Below are 23257 nucleotides of genomic sequence, written 5' to 3'. Positions count from 1 at the left end.
GAATGTCTCCTTCACCTGCCTGCTCCTGGTCTCTATTTCTCATCCTATTTTTGCGAGGCGCCCACGTGGTTTCAACCATGGAAGAGAGTTGTCAGCTTTAGGAAAAGCCTGTTACCGCGATGACAAAGCCATAAGAAGCCATCTTCCGCAACGTTGTAGTTGACATTTTTGGTTGTAGTGATGTCCAGATAGGGTCATTGTCAGTGAGCCCTTCCTTATCTTTTCTTCAAGCCCTTTTGAGCCAAAAGGAAAATAATGGAGCATTGGAGCACTCTTACCTGCATTGTGAAATCTTAATCCTGACTGATTTGTGTGCTCTTTGAGAATTCCAGGCTAAAGCTCGGTCTTCCCTCCCAGCCGCAGGTTTTCCTTGCCCAGGTGTGATTGGCAGTCAATCGACCAATGGGAGACAGCCACTGCCCCGATGGGGGCGGGTTGCCAGCATCCCTAGGTGGAGGGTCACGGGGCGGACGCCCCTCCAGCCCCACAGAAGAGCGGCTGCTTGGTGGTGGTCGTGCGGGTAGCGATGGTGCCGGTGCTAACAATGCCGGCGGGGAGTCCTCCTATGGGGAGCTGAACCATGTGGGCTGGCTGGCCGAGCACATTGGGCGCCTCTGCCTGCAGCCCGAATACAGCGACGTCACGCTGGTTGTCGAGGATGTTCGCCTGCCAGCACACCGGCTGGTGCTGGCCTCCTGCAGCAGCTATTTCCGGTAAGGGGCGCCACACTTCCACGTGACAAGAAAATATTTGCTGTGGTTGAGCTCTGGTTAAACCTGGACGGAAGCAGAAGCTTCTTTTGCTTTCTACATTATTTCCCTATCACTTCCTATCAGGGTAGGGCTCTACATTATTGAAGACACTTAAGCTCAACCTTTAAGGGTAAGTCACTGTGGGCTAAAAAAAAAGTAGTGTAATTGACACTACTTTGTGGCTTTTCCCAGATAAACACCTCTGCCGCAGTCACTGTGCCCTTATGCAAGTAATGCACTTCTCCTGGATCTTTTATTTTCAAATGTCATTAAAAACAGGCTCCTCACACGTGTGTCGCATTCTGTGAGCTCTCAAGTGTTCCATTCCTTCAGTATCATACCCGTCCTGGATCAACACAATCCTTCGCCATATATAACTGGCATGGCTGAGACAAATCCGTCAATTATCTCCAGTATAGTATTTATGCATCTTCTAATTTTGCCTCAGGAGAGCGTGGTAGCTTACACGATGTGCATTCTGGCTTTTAGTGCACTAGCACTACAGCTTCCACTCGGCCATTTATTCATAATGTAATTACTTAAACCTCCAGGATCATGCAGCAAGAGTGCTTGTGCAACGCGCTCATGTCCATGCCAGTGGCTTGTGTGACGTCATGGGACCACATGTCATGGCCAGATTGACAAGAGCTGTCAATTTGGCAGTACCTTTGAGGTGTGAATAGAACCCCTTTGGGACCCTTGGATCCCCAATCAGATGCGCTGCCCTTAGGTTATGTAGGCAGGGTTTTATGGGGCACCTTAATATCTGGGTCGACTCCGTCGAGTGCTCTGTCATGTAAAGTGTACTAGTTTATCACTCTGTCATAAAGAGTATGTGTGACCTGAAACCAAAGTGGAAATGAAGTGCCAGGGCATTTGGCCTAACTACGCTAAATCACCCATCATTTTTTTCAATCTGTGATTTCTTGCACAAAGCTTGTCAGGGCCTGTAAATATGACCTCTTGTCACATGGTGTTAACAATGCCATGGAGCACAAATAAAGACACTGAAGCATTCCTGTAAAGAGCTCTAATCTGGGATGCCTTAGGCTGACTTGTGCCTGCAAAAAAATGAACAGTTCAGTGGCCGTGGTAGCAACAGACATATTGTACAGTTGTCAAAGAACGGAATTGCCTGCCACTCTTGATTGCACTCAATTTAATGCTGGCAAAGAACTTTCAAGATAAGGCATGGCAACTGTGTACAACAATTTTGATCAACATACAGTCAATTCTGTGCTGCCAGAAGCTTTTTAAATAAATCTGGTATCATCTCTCATGAGAAACAAAGCAATAAAGTTACGTGTTTCATAGCTGGTTGATAAAGGGCCCCTTGATAGCTGGTTGATAAAAGCCCCCTTCCCCTTTTGATCTTCCTTTAGCCCTGTCCTGTGCCAGCTGCAGTTAGGTTTATTCTTACTATCTTCATCTGCACACCTGAGTTGCTATCATAGCTATTAACAGCCTATCTGCTCCTAGAATCCACCCTGTTACCCTGAAGGTCCACTGGTTATCTTTCCGTCACACTATATGGGCCCATGCCCATTTCTTCTCAATTTTAGCAGGGATGTGGAGAATACATAGTGCACAGTAGTTAGTAGTAGTTAGTGGTGGTAGGGGTGGTAGTAGTAGTAATAGTAATGGTAATAGTATTAGTAGTCTACTAATAATAGTCTATTATTAGTAGTCTACTACTAGTAGTAGTACTTAGTCTGCTGCTGGTAGTAGTAGTAGTAGTAGTAGTAGTCTACTATTAGTAGTAATAGTAGTACATGAATGCCTCACATTTTGTCTTCATTAAAACGGGAATTTAACATGCATTCTCAGGCTCAGCAGAATCCTCGCGAACTTTTTAATCTTACCTGCCCACCTGCCTTCCCTTGGAACCCAGTCAGTTACCCTCCATGACCATTGGTTACCTCGCCTTCTCATCGCATACCTTGTCCATGCCCATTTCTTCTTGTTGATTTTAACCAGGACGTCATTAACTTGCATTTGTTCCCTGACCCACTCTGCACGCTTCCTGTCTCTTGATGTTACACCTACCTTTGACCCTTTTATACTACTCTGCATTGTTGTTAGCTTGAGTTGTACCCTCGGCTCAGTGTTTCTGCCCTCTAGGTGGCTATTGGTGAAATTCAGCTGTTTTGTACTTTTCTCCCATTACTGATCTGAGGAAGCATGGGTTGGGTGCAGTGCACTGCTGTTTGGGGGCATGCGGGAGTCCCAGCAGCAGGAGGTGGAGCTGCAGGACACTCCGCTTCGGGCCTTTGAGCTTCTTCTGCGCTACATCTACACGGGCCAGTTGCGCCTGTCAGGGCTGCAGGAATGTGTGGTGCTCGAGGTGCTCGAGCTGGCCCACCAGTACGGCTTCCTTGAGTTGGAGTCTGGCGTCTCAGGCTACCTGGAGCGGGTGCTGGGCGTGCGCAACGTGTGCCGCATCTACGACCGGGCCTGCCTCTACCAACTGGCACCCCTGGCCAGGGCCTGCCGCCGCTTCGCCGACCGTCACGCACCGGCCATCCTTCAGAGCGACGCCTTCCTGCAGCTTTCACCTGTGCGTCCCATTCGCGCTTGGGTCATGGCACTAGCTGCGTGAGGTCTCGTTTTCGCTTTGTCGCCAACATCTTTAATGTCCTATCTGCATGCCCCATTTTACGAGGGAAAAATTATGGACAGCCTTATACGTATGTATAAGATGTGGGCTCTGGTGCACGTCCATGATGAGCAGAACTACACCGTCCTGCGAATGCCAACCCTCCAACCAAATTTTAGCGACCGATTCTACAAATTGTTTGCCATTCTTTATCCATTGGTGTTTGATCACTTGCAGTCATATGTGGAATTCTCAGTGTAGTATTCATTTTGCACACTACCAATAGTTGTCAACAAAAAGGCATGTCGTCCAGGAAGTGGTACAGACCAATTGTCGTAACTCCATGTCGCGGTTAGTCCACTTAAACCATGATTATTACGCCTTCTTCGTTGTTATGCCAGCAGGTGCAGAAGCATTAACCACTGTTGGGAAGCCATCTTAATCCAGCATCACTGCACATAATGCAGACTTTCTATTAAGTTTCATCAAGTTAGGCTAGTGCACAACCAAGATACAGTGCAAAACAAGTTCCGATTCTCTATATAAAACTTTCACAAAATTAGTCTTTAAAAGGAAATAAAAATTACATGAAATTCGAAATTTTAGCTTATTTTATACACTGGGTTCTATGGGGCATGTACAATGGTGTGAAAAAGTCTGAATTGTCAAGCATAGCCAGAAAATTTACTAGAGGGGCCAAATGTTTGATCCACATTACCAAGAAAATAGAGGTTTAAAATTTCTACTCAAATCTGTCGTCACTTTACATCAATACGCCTGTGAGTAAACCAGAGTGTGGTGGCCCATACATTTCTTCATTTCTTTATTTTCTTTTTTTTTTCTTTTTTTCACTTTTCTAGCTCGTATGAGCTTTAATTTCAATATAAATGGCCCATTTGTAATCGGAAGGAGCCAGTCTTGAGGTTGAAACAAGCACTCCGTGAACTAGGTAACAAGGTGCATGCAAGTAACTATGTTTAGAGGAGGGTTCCTGATGTTCACCAAATCACTTGTGCACCTGCCTCGAAGTGCTCGCGAGCGTGCTTTCCTTCTGCTTCCTGCCCGGTGTGCAGTCGGTGCTGGAGGAGATGATTGGGCGCGACTCATTCTTTGCACCGGAGGTAGACATCTTCCGGGCCGTCTGTGCCTGGGCCAGCCATAACCCCACTGTCGAGTCCCGGCCCATCCTGGACAAGGTAAGGAGACCATAACTACATTTCCCGGCAATTTGCTGTGTTTTTTTATGCTGTCTGCCAATGATTCACACTGGCTGTGCTGAAACAGTCTGATAAGCAAGTACTGATGACATTTCTTTGCCGTTTCGTTGAACACATTCTGTAAGTTTTGTAGTCTGCATCCTTTTCTGGCCTGGACAAGGTAGTTTAGATGCCAGTTGCTGTTGTACCGCATTTTAGAGGTACCTAAAGAAATTTAGTGCATAAACACCAATAATTTACAGACAGCAGATGAATTTCAGGTTGTACACCCACCCAATTTTTTAACAATATCAAGTGTTGCGTCTCTACCTGCAACATAGAATGCTTCTCTCAGCTTTGCAGGTTCCTCATTTGTACAGAAATTTAACGCATGGCGTTGTAATAACTGGTTCCTTTACTGTAATAACAAATTAGAATCGGAGGTTTGCTTGAATCCGTCAGAATTAACTAAAATCACCATCCTTTACCGCGACATACAGACAATTCAAGCAGAATATGCAGTAGCGGTTGCCATCCATTTCGCTTCATTTGGGTAAAGGATCAGTCTAAAACTGGAAGTGCCTGCGAATTTACTTTGATAAGTTATGTTAGGGTAGATGCTCTGCAAGAACCACCATCCTTTGTCGCTGCAAAGGATGGTGATTTTTAGTTAATTCTGGCGGATTCAATCCGGTGGTGTAGACAGGGAGCAGCCGCAAGAAATGTCTGCATGGACTCACACTTAAAAAAATCTGCCTCCACTGGGTATCAAACCACTATCCCTCTGATCCCCAGCCAAGTGCACAAACCACTACACCACACCGACCTCATGAGAAACTGATCATGATTGTTGTCTAGCATGAGGATAATAGTGCAGCAATGACACTGCAGATAGTGTAATGATAATGACAGCAATGACAGGCACAATGCGATTTGGGAGAACAGTCCTGTAAAGTAGCTGTTGCCTTTTCCGCTCTAACAGACTTAACTGCAGTCTTCTAATTTAAGCCTGGGTTGTATTCAATCAATCAATGCATTCATTGGGGTATGGTGCCTTACTAATGCATGCTTTGCACCTTATCTCAAAGCGATTGGCCTAACAAAGTGGGGGCCAAGATGAAAAGTGAAACAGGTTATAGTATTGGGGTGCCTTCACTTTGCGTGTGAAGGTTTCAGTTATGCGAATTCGAATGGCAAGCCCGATTGTAACGAATTTGTTTGACGTTATTTGCTCCACGGTAGTTAACGATAGCTAGTATATCAGTTACTCATGCTTTGTGAAATGGCGTCGCTGTTTTTGACTCATTTTAATGCCATCATGTAACTGTAAGGAAACAAAGAAAGGGAAGTCAAAGGAGTTCTGTTGCATACCATTTTACGTACCTTCCTGCTGGAAACTCTGCGCAATAATTTGTTGTTTCCCAGGTAAGCAAGCGACATGCCTCTGAGTATGTTATGGATGAAAAAAAAACAGTAATTGAAAAAGATGACTGTGTTCGTCGATTTGTTTGAACAGTTTCATTCGTCACAACTTCTTCCTTCTCGGTAATCATTGGCTTGCATTATTTATTTTATTTATTTACAAATACTAGTAATCCTATCCGATTTTATTGCAGGAAGGACACATAAGAGTGTCTAGTTACTAGTACATACGTATAACACGTTGTAATGTACCAAGTTGGGCAACATCTTTTTGTGAGCAGTAAGTTTGCATAAAAGGCTAACAAAGCACGAAAGAGGATGTGTTTACGCATACATTTTTGTAATATTTAACATTTTGAAATTAGAAAATTAAAATTTGCAAGCACAAATTCTGAGGAAATAATAAGTGACGTTGGGTTTTGGAATGAGTCTTCTAAAGGATTCGCAAGCAATGAAGCAAAGCTATCAATTGATGTACTGCTAAGAATTGGTAGACCTGTGCTATTCCATTCCTTTATGGCTCATGGGAAATATTAAAATTTGAAACAGTCAATATGAAGTGGTTTGAGTGCTTATGCTTGTGGTCCTTGTCATATTATATCTAATGTAATGTAATGTTGCAAGGAGATATATCACATAGCAACATGGAATGTGAGATCTATGACGCAAGGTAAACTGAATGCCGTTAAGCGAGAAATGGACAGATTGAACATTGATATCTTGGGTATCAGCGAGCTCAAGTGGACCGGAATGGGAGAATTTAACTCCGGCGACCATTATGTCTTTTATTCTGGGCACGAATCCAAGAGAAGGAATGGGGTCGCTCTCATAGTAAACAGAAGAATGGGCAAAGCAGTGCTAGGGTACAACCCCAAGAACGACCGAATGATTTCACTTCGGATCCAAGGTCACCCTTTCAACATAACAGTTATCCAAGTCTATGCACCGACCACTACTGCTGAAGAAGCTGACGTTGAGAGATTTTACGCGGACCTACAATGCCTTTTAGACCGCACCCCATCATCAGACGTCGTTTTTCTCATAGGAGACTGGAATGCTAAGGTAGGGAGTGAAGAAATATCCGGAATTACAGGCAAGTTCGGTCTTGGTGAGCCAAATGAAGCTGGGCAGAGGCTAGTAGAGTTTTGTCAAGAAAACAACCTGACCATAGCGAATACTCATTTTCAACAGCACAAGAGGCGCCTGTACACATGGACTTCACCGGACGGTCTGTACAGGAATCAGATCGATTATATTATTTGCCGGCAGAGATGGAGAAGCGCTATACAGGCAGTAAAAACAAGGCCTGGGGCCGATTGTGGCACCGGTCATCAGCTTCTTGTTGCCAAGATTAAGCTTCGATTGAGGAAAACGCAGAAAACTAGAAGGCCTTTCAGGTATGATCTGGATCAAATTTCATTAGAATATGCTGTGGAAGTGAGGAATCGATTTCAAGAATTAGATCTAGAAGACAAAGAGCCCGAAGAGATGTGGACTGATGTTCGTCATATAATACAAGAAGTTGCTACTAAGGTAGTTCCAAAGCAAAAGAAATGCAAGAAAGCAAACTGGTTATCTGATGAGGCTTTGCAAATAGCTGAGGAAAGGAGGATGGCAAAAGTTATGGGGGAAGGAGAAAGATACAAGGTTCTCAATGCGGATTTTCAGAAAATAGCAAGGAGAGATAACAATGCCTTCCTGAACATACAGTGCCAAGCAGTTGAGGACAACAGCCAATTAAGGAACACAAGAGCTCTGTATAAGACAGTCAAAGATATCAAAGGAAGCTTCTGTGCTAAGCTGGGCGTGATAAAGGACCTCACTGAAGCCTCAGAGATAAAGAGGAGGTGGCAGGAATACACAGAACTGTACAAGAAGGACCCGAATGTGCAAACCCAACATAAGACGGTTGTGATCACTGATCTCGAGCTGGGCATCCTGAAGAGTGAAGTTGAATGGGCCTTAGCCAGCCTTGCTAAGAACAAAGCTAGCGGAATTGATACCATTCCAGCTGAGTTGCTTCAAAACCTCAACCATGACGCTGTTAACATTCTGCATACATTATGTCAGAAGATTTGGACAACCCTGCAGTGGCCACATGATTGGAGGAGGTCAGTTTACATCCCCATTCCAAAGAAAGGCAGTGCCAAAGATTGTTCCAACCACCGCACGATCGCGCTTATTTCGCATGCTAGCAAGGTGATGTTGAAAATCCTCGAAGGAAGGCTGCAGCAGCATGTGGATCGGGAGCTTGCGTACGTGCAAGCTGGGTTTCGCAAGGGCAGAGGAACTAGAGACCAAGTTGCCAACCTTCACTGGATCATGGAAAAAGCAAGAGAGTTCCAGAAGCCCATCTACTTCTGCTTTATTGATTATGCGAAAGCGTTTGACTGCGTAGATCATAGCAGATTGTGGCAAGCTCTCCAAGAGATGGGAGTTCCAATTCACCTTATCTGTCTCCTCAAGAACCTGTATGAAGGGCAAGAGGCCACAGTCAGAACTGGGCATGGTCTTACTGATTGGTTTCCGATTGAGAAAGGAGTGAGGCAAGGCTGCATACTGTCGCCCTGCCTATTTAACCTATATGCAGAGTGCATCATGAGGAAGGCTGGTCTGGACGAGTCTTCAGCTGGAGTGAAGATTGCTGGAAAACGTATCAACAACCTTAGATGTGCGGATGATACCACTTTAATGGCAGAAAGTGAAGCGGAACTCAAGAGACTTCTGATGAGCGTACAAGAAGAGAGTGAAAAGTTTGGGCTTAAATTGAACATTAAAAAGACAAAGATCATGGCGTCTTGCCCTATCAAGTCCTGGAGCATCAAGGGACAAGAAGTGGAAGCTGTGACAGATTTTCTCTTCTTGGGCTCCAAGGTTACCTCGGAAGGAGACTGCAGCCATGAAATTAGGAGACGCCTGCTTCTTGGAAAGAGAGCAATGGTTAGCCTTGACCGCCTAGTAAAGAGCAGAGACATTAGTCTGCCAACCAAGATCCGTATAACTCGTGCTATGGTCTTTCCAGTTGTGATGTATGGATGCGAGAGTTGGACCGTGAAAAAGGCTGACCGCCGAAGAATTGACGCGTTTAAATTGTGGTGCTGGCGAAGACTCCTGAGAGTTCCTTGGACTGCCAGAAGATCAAATCAGTCAGTATTGTCGACCATAAACCCTGACTGCTCATTGGAGGGTCAAATTCTAAAGTTAAAGCTCAGCTACTTTGGTCATCTGATGAGAAGAGAGGAGTCGCTGGAGAAAGATTTGATGTTGGGAAAGATTGAGGGTCGCCGGAGAAGGGGTAGGCAGCGAACGCGATGGTTAGATGGCATCCTCGAGGCACTGCAGATGAAGTTATGTGATGTTAGGAAGATAGTGAGAGACCGGAAAGCGTGGCGTGACATGGTCCATAGGGTCACGAAGAGTCGGACACGACTGAACGACTGAACTGAACTGAACTTTAAGTATCTATGGTAATATGCCTATGAATTAGCTTGCACATGAATTTCGAACGTGTTAATTTGGCTCTGTTTTCGAGAGATGAATTTCAGCGTTCTAAAGTAGCTCAGTAGGGGAATTTGTTGATTTAGGTTTATTAAAAATGAATCACTGCTTTTCCTGTGAATGTGTTCTTTAATAAATGGGAACCAAGTAATCTTGGTGTACTCTCAAGAGGATCTGATGAACGTGTTGTAAACTAGTAATTTTATGTCAGACGGTGCGTGTTGTAGGCACCTTTTAAAGAATAATAGACATTTTAGGGCCCAAGATGTGATGCTATTTACATGGAAGTCCCGCCTAAAGTCTTCTAACGGTATCACACCAAGATATTCGTATTCATAGACTGCATTGAGTTCGGTGTTATTGATACTATACTGGAAACGTGACCGTTTTTTTTTTTTGTTATTCTTAATACAGCTGATATTTTTTCTTTAGTAGCATTTGCCAGTCAGTGCATCATTTTGACACCTTCTACAAGGACCTGTTTAGTGTTAAATGGTCTTTGAAAGAATGAATTTGTTGATATAATACACAGCCATCAGCAAAAAGCCTGAGGTCTGCATCGATGGAGGAAGCCAGAAGAGACCCTTTTGGAACGCCAGACTTAATGGGTACTGTGTTAAAGAGCCCCTGGAATGCTACTTTGGGGCAAAATTTTAATGCAAGCAATTCATAGAGGTGGTCTTTTTGAGTATTAGTCAAATTTGAAAGCTTTGCGTGGAGCTGATAATTTGCAAATAATTTCCAATTGCTTTTTAAAACCTGTCCTGGCAACAGCTCACAGCCGGTTTGGCCGACACTTTGCCGTATGCACACCTCTCCTCTGATGTCAGCAGGACTGCTAGGCGCGCCCGTTTATTGGACGCGAGCGGGACAGAGCAGAATGGGATGGCATCACAATTCTTTTTTTTTTTTGCTTGCGCACTGGCCTGGGTTTATTTGAGGGGGAGAGGAGGAGCATCATTTTCGATCGCCCATACCATACTTTCAATGCTAATGAAGCTAGCTTAAAGATTTTTGCAGTGACGAGAGTGTTGATAGGATACCAATTACTAATGCGCATTTTATAATTCTAGTGAATAGCTTTTCATAAGCCCTTTATTAGAGACAAGCTGCGTAAAAATGTACAAGTATCTTGATACCAATTCTGCATACCTCCAAAGAAAACTGCAGTAAAATCTCTGTGATACGAATCTGGTTGATACGAATTTCGGGATGATACGAATTCGCGAAATTCCCCGGCCGGAGTTCATTGTGTACAATGTGCAAATTTTCAGATGTTTCGAACTTACTCCCGCGCCACTGTGGATGATACAAATGCCCGAACTGCGACCGTAACTTTGAGCACTACGCATTGCCCGCACGTTGTTGATTCACGATCGCCAGCCGCTCTGTATGTACGCATCACGGGCAGTTTGCGGTGACCCCTGGTCTGCACCTCGCCGATGTCGCGATTGTTGAGCTCACGCCTCGAAAAGCTTTTACAGTGGAATCTCGTTGATACGATTCCCACGGGCTCTGACAATAAAAACGTATTATCCGAAAATCGTATTATCCAAAACGGACTCCAAAAGATCGCGAATAATACATACTTGGCACAGAGCTTACTTTTATTAAAGCAAGTTAAAATAATCCGTCACTTTGCGTTGCACTTTTTGCTTTTCGAGGTCCTGAAGAAAGCTTTTTTGGAACTCGTAGAAACGAGTAGCAGTTTCCTCACTCAGCTCCGCAGACGCGACAAAGCCACGAAGCTCGTCCAAAGCTTGGAGTGCACCGTCAGTATTTAATGGCCGACGATCGCCGCTGCAATCTCCGGCGTTTTGGTTGTCATCGTCGTCGCTCTCCTCTTCAGTGGTAACATCTGCAATGATGTCTTGGACGGTGCGCAATTCGCATGTCACCAGTTGGTTGTCCGCCGATACAAACTCTTCCGGAGACACGTCGACATCGAGGTCACCCCAGTCCGGGATGTCAATCTCTGCGCTGTCAGCTCCATGTTCCTCCGTATCGCCAGATGCAGAAAAAAAGCCACACTTCTTGAAGCAGTTGGCGATGGTGTCGGGTTTGACGCGATCCCATGACATCGCTAGAAAATGAATGGCATCAAGAAGATCCACCTTCAAGCTGGCATCTTTCCGGTCAATCTTGGCCAAAAAGCGTCTGACCAACAAGCTCCTAAAGTGAAATTTCACGTTTCTAATGATTCCTGCATCTAGGGGCTGCAAGTGGCTGGTGCAGTTGGGCGGCAGGAAAATTACTCTGACGTTTTGCAGCCACGAAGTATCGGCAGGGTGCACGGCACAATTGTCGAGCAATAGAAGAATTCTACGGTTCTCGGCACGCATCCGGGCATCCAGATGGGTGAGGAACTCTGTGAAAAGGGCTCCGGTCATCCATGCCTTCCTATTCGCTTTGTAAACGACAGGAAGGCGTGGGTTGCGCGAGAAGCAGCGTGGCTTCCAGAACTTGCCAATGACGGTAGGCTTGAGCTTCTCGGTTCCATCAGCGTTGCAGCACAACAATACGGTGACTCTTTCTTTGCTTTTTTTTCCACCTTGACACGTCTCACCTTTCATGCTGAGACTTTTCTCGGACTGGAGGTTGATGAACAACCCAGCTTCATCTGCGTTGAACACGTCCCTTGGCTGGTACTGAGCAATTACCGCCGGCAGAGTCGAAAGCCAGTTGGAGACCTGATCTTGGTCGGCAGACTTCCCTTCGCCGGAAACGGTTTTATACGACAGGCCATGTCGCGTTTTAAAACGATAGAGCCACCCGCCCGAAGCTTTAAAATCTTCAATGCCCAACGAGAGTGCAATCTCATCAGCTTTCTCGCGAACAACTGTCCCGTCCACGTTCACGCCCGCCGCCCTTACTTCCCTGAACCACGCCAGTAGAACCTCTTCCATCTTGCCATGCTGGGCGCCCCTTGTTTGCTTCACGCCAATGCCGAAGACTTGAATGTTTTTCCGAATTTCTTCTCGCCTGCCGACGATCGTGTTCAGCAAGGAGACAGGCAAACAAAGTTCGCGTGCCAGGTCGACACGTTTCTTCTGCGGATTGTCGTCGACTTTTACGAGAATATCAAGTTTTTCTTTCAGCGATAACGCTTTACGCTTCCTAGACATGGTGAAGCGCGTGGGTGAAACGCGGCACCAAAACAAAATAAACGATAAGTGCGAAGTGCAAGCTGAACGCTCGGAAAACCAAAATGGCAACGAGAAATGGCAAACACAAAGTATAGTGTTCTAGAATTGGGAAGTGGGCCGTCTTCGGCGCGCGGCTATGGAAGCGACGTGGTCGCCGGAGTGATGAAAAGCGTAGGTGGCGCTGTCAGCCGTAGGAGCGCATCACAAGCGCGCGCGCCGCAGAGCAAACGCTTGGGGCGTCTGTTTCTGCGGCTCGTTTCCTGCGTGATTTTTGTTGCATCGCGTTGCTTCTCTGGCTGTTGTACTATGGCGCGTTGTTGAGCGAAGCGCGATGATTGGTCAAGCAGGAAAACACACGTTTGCAGAGAGCACAGTAACAGTTCCGCCCGTGACTTTCGCCCCCCCCCCCCCCCCCCCCCCCTTCTTTTACTGAATGCTCTTTTCCTTCCTTTCGTTCTTTCTTCTTGCTCATTGCGCGCTCTTTCTGCTGCCTTCCCTATTCGAACCTTTCCCTTCTCGAAATACACTCAAAGCATGGTTGACTCAAAGCATGGTTTCCTAAGCAACAGCACCGGAAGGCCTTCGGGTAACTTTGCAGTTCACAGTCGACCTCGTTGACTACTTATCTGCAAAATGCGGTTTTACATACATTATCACATCGAGACTAAGCCAAGACAAACTAGCAAACCTCTTCGGCATCGTGAGGCAATTTAATGGCAGCAACGATCATCCCACGCCAGCTCAATATTTAGTGGCAGTTAATGCCCTGGCATTTTACAACTTAGCGAAGCCCCCCAAAGACAGGAAATTGTAATGCTGAAATTGTAAATGCCTTACTTGGAATTAGCCGTACAAGCGAGAAACCTACCCAGCTTCTTTCAAATCCTATTGATGAAATCTGCCAAAATACGTTTCGTCCTCTCGTTCCTGTTCTTTTGTGCTGTTTTAGAATGAAAGAACCTATTGATGAGCTTGACCATTTGGTTGACGAGGGAGGCTCGAGGATGTCGAAGCTACTTTGAATTCCCTTCTTTCAGATGACCACAGATATGTCACTAGGCACAGTTCTAGCCGTCTCATAGCTTATATTGCAGGATATATGTCGCTAGAAAGTTCATGAAGAAGTCAAAATGCAGTACTTGCTCCGCTTATCTCATTTCAAGCAAATCGTGCGCGGCACAAAAAGAGGAAAATAAATTAATTTCTCAAACTTCGACCACGGAGGTCCTCTTTATCCGTCCTCGGAGCTTGCAAAGCTCGTGCACACGCTGGAAGAGTCTTTCACGTTTTTTTTTGTTTTAGTTCAAGAAAGATTAACGCAAATAGCATGTGTGAATTTGCTTTGTGTTTGCAAAGCGCAGAGGTTTCCAAGTGTGGTTGCCCCACTCATGACAAAGAAATGACACTTAACATAGCGAAGTTCTACGTCCTCATGCGGTTGCATTTTTATGCCAAGTCGCTAAACCAAGAGCAGACCTCTAAAGCAGAGCAGGTAAAGCACCTAAAGCTGAGGAGGTGCAAGTAATCGTGTTTGAGGACTTTAATCATTTGCCTTTCTCTTGTGTGTTTTCAGATTTAGCAGCTTAATTTATTCACGGCCTAGTACAGTGCATTAATATTCTCATATAGTTCTGTACAGTTTTATACGTTTGTACCATATTCTTGCACTAAGTCGCGATTTTTTTTTCACGTCCATTATGTGGTTTCGTTCATTGGTATGTGCTCTCATTCATTCATTTCGTTTTGAGTAGGACTGCCAGTTCATATGTATTCGCCCACATTTAAATAAAGTCATCAGTAAGCGCTGGCATAATTTCTGTCTTCAAGCAATCTTCGCATACCTCTATTTACATGTGGCGCAAAAAGTACGCTAGCCTAGCCTAAAACACCATTCACTGTGTTTTCAGTACGTGCGAGCGTTGATGGAAGACTTCAGTCTAGCCCGCATAAACCGGTGCATCCAATAATAAAAAATTATGTGATCATAGAAATACGTTAGACATTCGTCATTGAACCTCCCGCTAGTGTTCGAGAAATAAAGCACCCAATACGTTCAGGAAATATATCTTGCCGTTGCTTGTCAGTTCGTCAGCAATCTGTATCTTACATTGCCTGTATTTGTATTGGCGTTTCCTGACGGCGGCCGATTATTTTATAGGGAACTAGTTGTTTTGTTCATGAACATAACCGTTTTAATACATTTAGACAATCGTGTGGGAGCTAAAGCGACACAATTTCTTGCTACGCGCCTTCGGAGTCCGATTGAACTAGCGGTGACAAAGGCGGTTCACCCAGCTGTCTGCTCTGCGCTCACTGCGCTCCTCCTGCACACAGCACCCTCTCTCCTGTCATCGCTGAAACGACCAGCTCGCCGGCGGCAGACGGCACACTTCTCAATTCTAGAACACTATACACAAAGCCTCTACAGCATCGTCAATGCATGCGCCAATCACTGCTTCTTGGTCACGTGATTTTACCGTGATTACTATGTCTTAGGATAGATGGCGCTAAAAACCTTCGGCGCGCTTCGGCGCTTTTGGTCACGGCCGGTCTCGAGGGAGAGAGCGCTTCTCTTCTCTTACGGCCTCTCCAATGGGGTCTGTTTCAACCGCCCGCCGCGCCTCGGTGGGGTCGCCACCGCCCCACTGCTGCTCCTCCGCTACAGCCGTTCACGCGCAAGGGAAACGCGCGCTCACTTTTAGCTTCGTCCGCGTCATTTGCAACTGGCAGTTCCTGACATTTCGCCCCTTATGGTTTATACAAAGTCCGTCATCAACATCGAACATTTATCGTGTACGAGGAATAAAATACAGTCAACAATCCGCCCACGCACGCGATCCTTCGTCAGTTCGGTCGTGCACGGTCGAATGAAGCTTCGGGTACACTTCAACATTTTTTACCTCTAAGTTTTGTACAAAAATAAATTTAACAGGCTATGCAATCTGCCTTTGAATGTTTTAAGCAGGTGTAGCGCAGCCTGACGTGAGTTCTTGGTGAACTGTTGGGTGGAGATTCTGTCAACCGCTACCGTTTTCGTTTAGATCAGAAGAGGCATCGGAAAAAATTCATGGCGCATCACAAATCCAGAGTAAATAACAAAAACTTACTCATAGTAAAAATTTCACTTGTCTAGTGGACTGGGCTGTTCTAGCTTCGTTCAAAACGTATCAGTCGGTTGAAAGACCGAAGATGTACATGTAGTCTCGCGACTACTTTTAATCGATGAAATGGGCATAAACAGTTAAGCAGAATCGAAAAGAGCAGCAAACAATAAAAAAATTTTCCTTCAAAGTTACACATTGCACTATATATTCACCAATTCATCAAAATGCGACCTGCGTCTAGAAAATTCAGGCTCAAAATCGTCCTGCACGGCTTGTGCACATAAGGAGTTGGCCTTTCGGTCTTCTCTGTCACTTTCCTGATATAATTAATTGAGAAGAAGAATTCTGAGAAATTTTTCAAATATCAAAGAAACGGACTTAATAACATAGCTGTTGTCAATTCCTTTCTGGCAACTCAGTGTTGAGTTCTGAAATGCTGACTGAATCAGGATCTTAGTACTTCGAGAACATTTGTGTGTAGTAGGTGCACGGCAGCTTTTTCGAAAAAAAAAAAAAAAAAAAAAAAGGTTTGTCCAATAGGGCAACAAGCTCTGGTTTCGGATAATGCAGTCCACTAGAACATTGTCCTCGTAGAAGAGGGTACTACATGGGGCTGCTTCTTTCGCTAGTTTCAAGAAGAATAGCGCAAGCGTCAGACCCGAAGTTGATTAACTAAATGATATATCCAGCGAGGTAAGGTGAACCGGAATATGTGACAATGGAAAATGGGATGGTAGGAGATGCCATCACTTCCTTCCGTGCCTTGATTTTGCTCTCAGATGAAACGTCCGTCTTGACAATGTAGTCATGTAGTCATGTGCCGCTAGCTGTTACGGCCCTCGCATCTGGCATATGTCATTCCCTTCCGCCCATTAACCTTACTTTCCCGAAGAGAACCTCAATGGGTCGCTATATAAGGCTTGAAATGAGTCTTCAGTGAGGGTGTCCTCTTTTAACGCTTTAGAAGTTTCTTGCATACTTTCGATATAGCAGGTGAACTCATTTGTAAGTCACTGCATCGAGTATCACCTTCATCATTTATTGGCCTTTTTTTACCACTTCGAGCACAAGTGGTGTCATGAATATCAACAATTTTTTGTTTTCATATTAAGCATAATATCATGTAAAAAGTTCATTAAAACAATGTTTATTTGCAAAATTAAAATAATGTTTATAATACCACATATTGCCAAGTATATGAATTCTAATAACACTTAAAACTCAACCCTACAATGTTTACTTTGACTGTTATACTAATACTTTATATCATGCAAGCATTTTGCAATTTACATTACATTTTTATGAAATTATTTTCATCTTCGGTGCTACATGAATGGTTTCGCATCTAGCGCTGAAAGACGGTTTTGCTGTTGCAGACGCGTTGCTGTCATGTTAGCCTTGAAGAAGCTTCGATGTGATCACTGCTCATTCAGTTTTCTTTTTGTTCCCATTCGTGTACAAGCTTGGGGAAAATTCGGATCAAAATGAACAAAAGTAGCTACCGTGCCGCAATGTATGACATGCTTGTCGAACGTTTGCTGAACGACAGTGTTTTTTATATCCGTTCACGTGTGGTACGTTGACGACATGCCGCTGCAGCATCTACCTTCTGTGCTCTTTAATTTCGGGGCTGCACTCACCACGAAACTCGCGAGCGACAACACGAAACCAGGCAAAAACCACCCGCCGCCGCTGAAGCAGACGCGGAGCGAACGGTGAGCAGGTCGCGCCCCTTGCGGTGGCGGAGAGCGTAGCTCAAGGAGAAAAGTTCCCATTGTTCCCGCAGTGATTGAGAAGGCCGTAAGAAAGAGCGCGCGCCCTCTCCCTCGAGACCGGCTGTGTTTTGGTGTGCGAGCTTGCGAAAATGGCTCCCAGAGGCCGCCACACTGCTGCAGACGCTGTGCTGAGGCACGGCCGGACTCGAGCCGAGCCGAGCCAGGCCAAGCCTCGAGCATACGAAGCGCATGTCGTCGCGTGTTCAGTCTTCCGTGCCTGTAGTTTCGCTCGATGCGATAATTTCAGTAGCTTTGCCCACCCTCTGCAAAGGACTGGCTCTGATGTCATCATCATAGTTGGAGAGATGTGATTCCTACACGTGTCTTGCAAAGGTCATGTCCAACATCGAAAATCGGCCACGAGTGCTAGGGGAGTTACGACCACTGCAGCTACTGTCAGATCCCGCTAGGACACTTTTGCTGCCTCCTGGCGCGAAAATCGAAACTGCACGAGATTTACGGAAGACGTTTCCACGATCGTATTATTCAAACCGACGTGGAAATACGATCGTATTAGCCGTACAAAAATGCATTACCTCTATAGGGCATCGGCCGGGAACGAAAAAAAAAACGTATTATGCCGAAAAGCGTATTTAGCCTAATCGTATCAACGAGATTTCACTGTAGTGGCGCGTAGCCTACAAACCGCATATATCACAACTAAAGCAGTTGGCGGCGGCGTGCGCGTCGGGCACGCACGGACCACACATTGCTGGCTCCGCGATTGCGATCCGCGAGCAGTGTGCGGCGCCGCGCGGCCGACACGTCACCATCTCTTGTCGTGCTGTACGCGCCGCGAGAAGTCCGCGGTGGCATGGCCCATATGTCACCGATGTCGCGATCGCCTGACACGCTTTGTGCGGTGCGAGTGGCGAGCTGTGACCGCGCAACCATAATAAACCTTCTCAGACATAAAAAAATCTGCGCAATTGCCTTTCCCATGCTTCTGCACACTTATTTTCTTTTCTTTCGTTTTGATGATACGAACGTGCGGATGATACAAATTATTTCGTTTCCTCGTGAGATTCGTATCGCCGAGGTTCTACTGTATTAGGTATGCCATCAGAACCTAGACCTTTCTTAATGTCTATGGTTATGAAGAAGTTCAAGACTCCAGTCTAGGTAATGGCAAAGTTTTTTAACTTTTCATCATATTGGTCTAAGGGCGGGAGGTTGCCGTCACCAACTGTGAAAACTGACTGGAAATATAACTTACAGGTTGGTCGTGAATCGAAGGCTTTGTTTTTGGGAGGCTTGGCTTCCTTCGTCTGACTTTGGGTTTATGTAATCCCAGAACTTTCTAAGAAAGTGTTTTAAGAGGTTACGAAGTGTACCAGAAAAGTAATTATTTTTGGCTAGAGATATTTTCACTTTCATTTTCTTGAAAACAATAGAATTATTTTAATACTTGGTTCATGTTTTACGTTTTTCTGTAGGCACTTTACTCTTAGTTTTGCATGAAATATATTGCATGTTGTCCAAGGGTTAGTGTCCTTTTTTTTCCTGTCATGATTGGTACATAGTAATGAATGCAGTAAAATGCGATGCTCTTGAATCTATGACCTAGTGTTTCAATGTCTATAGCTGTATCGTTTGCTACGTCGTAAAAAAAAAGAAATTTGTAAAAGATGGTTTACTACGTTTGTATCATCGGTGCTACTGAAATCTTGATACCTAGTTTTCGAAAGGAAGGTATCGTGCTCACATGAGCTGGCAGGGTGCAAAGTGTTAATTTGTGGTCTGATATGCCATCCATGATTGCAGTTTTTTTTTCCTCTAAAGAAAAGTGGTCGCGCAAAGAAATATCAGGTCTAGTATGTTAGATAAACGTTTTTGAACATGTGTAAGGTTCTGAAACAATCCTACTGAGGTTGCTGTCACATACAAATGGAGCATTATGTCGGAAACTATGTGTAGAGAGAAATATCATGGCCGGCCAGTCAATTTTTGGTAGATTTAGGTCCCCTAGCAACATCAGTTAGGACCCATGTATTTGGCATTGCATATATCTAAAGAGTTTGTTCAAGGTGTCGTTGGCTGATGCAGAACTACGAAAAATACATCCTGCATAGAAAGTAAGTGACCAGAGAGTTAGTTTACAAAGTAATGCCTTGGCATCTTCAACTGGAGGCATATTCACAAAACTAGCGCCCTTTTTATTTGGGATGGCTACTCTATAGATATAAACGACTATGTAACTTGGAGGGATTAATCAGGCATCATTTTGACTGCCGGTGAATAGGCCAACCGCTCATACTCAACCGGGAACAGCTGCAGTGGAGCGAGAACGAGCTGCATAAGGAACGTGAATGGATTATTAACCCGCGTGCTTGTGGTGCCGCTGTGCCCAATGGTCTCCGGGACTTTGTAGCGTGCTTTTATATCTCGTGGTGTACACTCTGCCGCCAGGGTAGGATTGACAAGGATAGGAAAGGTGCGGCCTGTCCACTTGTTCCCGTGTTTTGACCTTCGCGCGGTTTCTGTTTTAAGTTAAGAAAGGCATGTGACATGGGGGCTAACAGACAGCTCAAATAGCTATTCACAGAACAGTGAATTTTTGTCCCCCAGGAAAATGAACTAATTTTGTTTCTATGGGAATGAAATATTAAATTCCTCTAGTTATGAATAAAGATTTCAGTTAGTAATCTCTGCTTGTGTCACGAACGACTGATGTTCTCCCTCCCCACCTCTTTGTTTTGAGATATGGACACTGTGCTGGGTATCATCTCTCAAGGATTGGATTTTTGATAGCAGCATCAAGCGAGACTGCACAGCAGTTGATTCAGTATCATAGACCTCTTATCAAGGGTGCTTTAAACATTTTTGGAGATCAGTGCATGACGTCCTCATTGTTCACTGTTGCGGCCTTGCGGTCAGTGGTTCAATGCCATTTTGCGGTAAACTTGCTGGAAGTGATAGAACCAATTGTTTTTCTGGCTGAAGTTGAGAATGCGCTCTAGGAAAGCGAATTTACATATTCCAGAAAGTGTCAAGTGCAGTTATAGGGAGCAACACTGGGTGAATAGAAACCACTTTGGAGGTGAATCTTCAACATGTGCACACAGGTTACTCTCTGAAGGGGCTTTCCGTTTGTTGAGTTAGCACTTATGCTCGCACACATGCAGCCAATATTTCTGACAACTGCCAATTCATGCACAATTAGTAAGTAAGTGGCCGTCTCGACCATAACTTAGGCTTCCTCCTAGTCCGGCAATGCATCAATCTATTGTTGTTATTGTGTTTTCTTTAGTTTCACGCCAGCGTTCTTTATTATTACCAAAATTTAAATTATTACAATTTCACCATTTACGTGCCCAGAATACAGTTAATCCGGTTATAACAAAATTGTAAAATGTCCGCGATTTTTTGTTCCATGCAGTTTTTGTTTGAAGACCCAAAAGGTCAATGTAGAAAGAAAACCGGATGAAGAATTGATGCAAGGGAAATCACTTTGAAAGTTTTTACAGTAAATCAGATAAGGGGATGTTTCGCGATCGCGCTATTAGCGCATCGCAACTGCGGCGGCAGCTCCACCTCTGCCTCTGTGACTCGCGCGACGAGTCTATGAGGGAGTGAGAAAAGAGGGTGGAGGAGGAATCAGTCTCTGGAGGAGAGCACGCGCGTTGGCGCCGCCGCCCCGCATGCCATGCCACACGTGCTCGCCCACCACCGTTGCCCAAGGAAACAGACTCTGCCTCGCGTCGCCTGCGCACTCTGCTGTCCCCGCTACTGACGTGGGGGAGCCCGCGAGCAGCCGCGTGGCAGCGATGGACGCGCGCTGCTCGCCCCATGTCTTTTTTCTGTTATTTTTTGCAGCTTTTAAGCATGAACTATTGTAGTGCCATGTTCTGACAGCTAAAGCAATGGAAACTTGTGTCTGCCAAGCAGATGCAGCGTCTGCCCTGAAACACGGTGCATTGTATCAGCTGCGGTCAGTTGTTGCTGTAGTAGGTGTTCCTGTCACTTCAGTTCGTGTTTTGTCGCCCTGAAACTTGCGGAGTTCTGAAAGATTTCCCCTAACTCAGCACTAGCTAAGACAGTCGGCGCTGTGAGTTCGTTATATCAAGGTGAACTGCCGCGACATGTTCGTTACATGGAGTTTTGAAATACATACACTTCAATGGGGGTGGCGTTGGAGAATTGAAAAACTTCGTAATATCAAGGAATTCGCTACCGGGAGGTTCGTTACATAGAGGTTTAACTGTATATCAACTGAAAAACTTCCAGTTAAAAGGAAATTAACCTGTCAACTGTGAAAGAGTGCAGCTTTGTCTTCTGTCCATTTCGGGAGCCTGGGCGAGCAGTTTTGGAGGCGGCCTTTTTGGTTGCAGGTGATGTTTAGTTGAATGAAGTTAATTAGAATTGGTTAATTGTTCTGCAGTCAGGCTGTTGCTGATGGTGGTCTCTGGTCATGCAGGTGCGACTTCCCCTGCTGACAGTGCAGGAGCTGCTGAACGTGGTGCGTCCGACAGGGCTGGTGTGCCCCAACACTCTTCTGGACGCCATCAAACTGCGCACGGAGACACGCGATGCTGACCGCCCCTACAGGGGGTACCTGCGTCAGTCTCCCCTTTTGTACTCCATGTTTCTTCTCTTTTGCACACAGCCACAGTTGATCCCCAGTAGATCAGGCTAATGGCTAGTGTAAGGCAGTTTGACATGCGAGATGTGACAGCTGATAAGTTTATCTGTGACCTAGATGCCAGCATACAGTGCAGGGACGCTAGGGTGGGTTTATTATAGTGACATATCACTCTCCAGCTTACTTTGCCGTCATGCGAGATGTGACATTGTTGATGGTTGTGTTGAACATAAGCACACCTCATGGAAGCTTATACACAGCCACACTTTGCATTTACCTCTTCACAGGGTTTTTTTGTGTGGCTAGTGCTCTCAGTAGGAGCATGAGGTGGCCATGGGAGCACCGTTAAGTGAAGGGCAGCTGGTAGGGACGCAGTGCACTGTTCAGTATATATTCAGCGTTCTGCTAAACAAGAGTTCAGTAAATGCCAACATTATCAGTACAGTGCAAGCTCGTTAATTTGAACCTTGATAATCCGAACTGCACTACTTGGTTCGGCCAAGCTCTATAGAGGTCTGTATATCAAGTCGGTTCCGCTGCTGATAATTCGAACTACGTGCTGCAACATCTGGGCGGCCTAACGGCCAGCACATGGCCAAAGAAACGCCTCCGCGATAGGGAGGCATAGTTAGATGTGGCGCACATCCAAATTGGGGGACAGGAAACGAAACCTGATTGCATCGAGGTACAGCACCACGACTGTACTGGGATGAAGAGGGGGTCATTGCTGCGTTCTTGTGTGCAGTGCCCGGGGAGAATGTGGCGACGCAGCTGCACGGGGCACAGGTGCTGCAAGGGGAGATGCGGTCGGCCCTGCTGGACGGCGACACACAGGGCTACGACATGGAGCGCGGCTTCACGCGGCATCCCATCGACGAGGCACAGCCGCCACAGGGGATCCTGGTGCGGCTGGGCGCCCCCTGCATCCTCAACCACCTGCTGCTGCTGCTGTGGGACAAGGACAACCGGGCCTACTCCTACTACATTGAGGTGTCCGTCGACCAACAGGACTGGGTGCGCGTGGTCGACCACTCCCGCTACCTGTGCCGCTCCTGGCAGAGGCTCTACTTCAAACCCCGCGTGGTGCAGTACATCCACATTGTGGTGGGTGGTGGTTCGCTGTTTTGAGGCAGTTATGGCTGCACATGACAAATTCCTTGGTGTTACAAAGTTCTTTACTCCCACA

At 45.7% G+C, this 23257-nt stretch overlaps 1 protein-coding gene across 3 annotated transcripts in view; it reads left to right on the top strand.

Annotated features, from left to right (window-relative positions):
* LOC146174660 (BTB/POZ domain-containing protein 9-like) overlaps positions 1-23257 on the top strand; it is a 66476-nt gene that overhangs the window by 8195 nt on the left and 35024 nt on the right. For 2 of the 3 annotated variants that reach the window (XM_084583851.1, XM_084583852.1), the window contains exons 2-6: positions 358-713; positions 2949-3309; positions 4422-4544; positions 21907-22048; positions 22817-23175. In XM_084583851.1, coding sequence (XP_084439977.1) covers positions 403-713; positions 2949-3309; positions 4422-4544; positions 21907-22048; positions 22817-23175 — 1296 coding nt within the window. In that variant the 5' untranslated portion in view covers positions 358-402. The remainder of the gene's footprint in view (positions 1-357; positions 714-2948; positions 3310-4421; positions 4545-21906; positions 22049-22816; positions 23176-23257) is intronic. The other variant, XM_084583853.1, reaches the window with a different exon arrangement.

The sequence above is a fragment of the Amblyomma maculatum genome, chromosome 11 (assembly GCF_055883805.1).
Source record: "Amblyomma maculatum isolate TAMU_Amacu chromosome 11, ASM5588380v1, whole genome shotgun sequence".
Classification (NCBI taxonomy): Eukaryota; Metazoa; Arthropoda; class Arachnida; order Ixodida; family Ixodidae; genus Amblyomma; species Amblyomma maculatum.
This window is presented reverse-complemented; position numbering and strand designations above follow the sequence as displayed.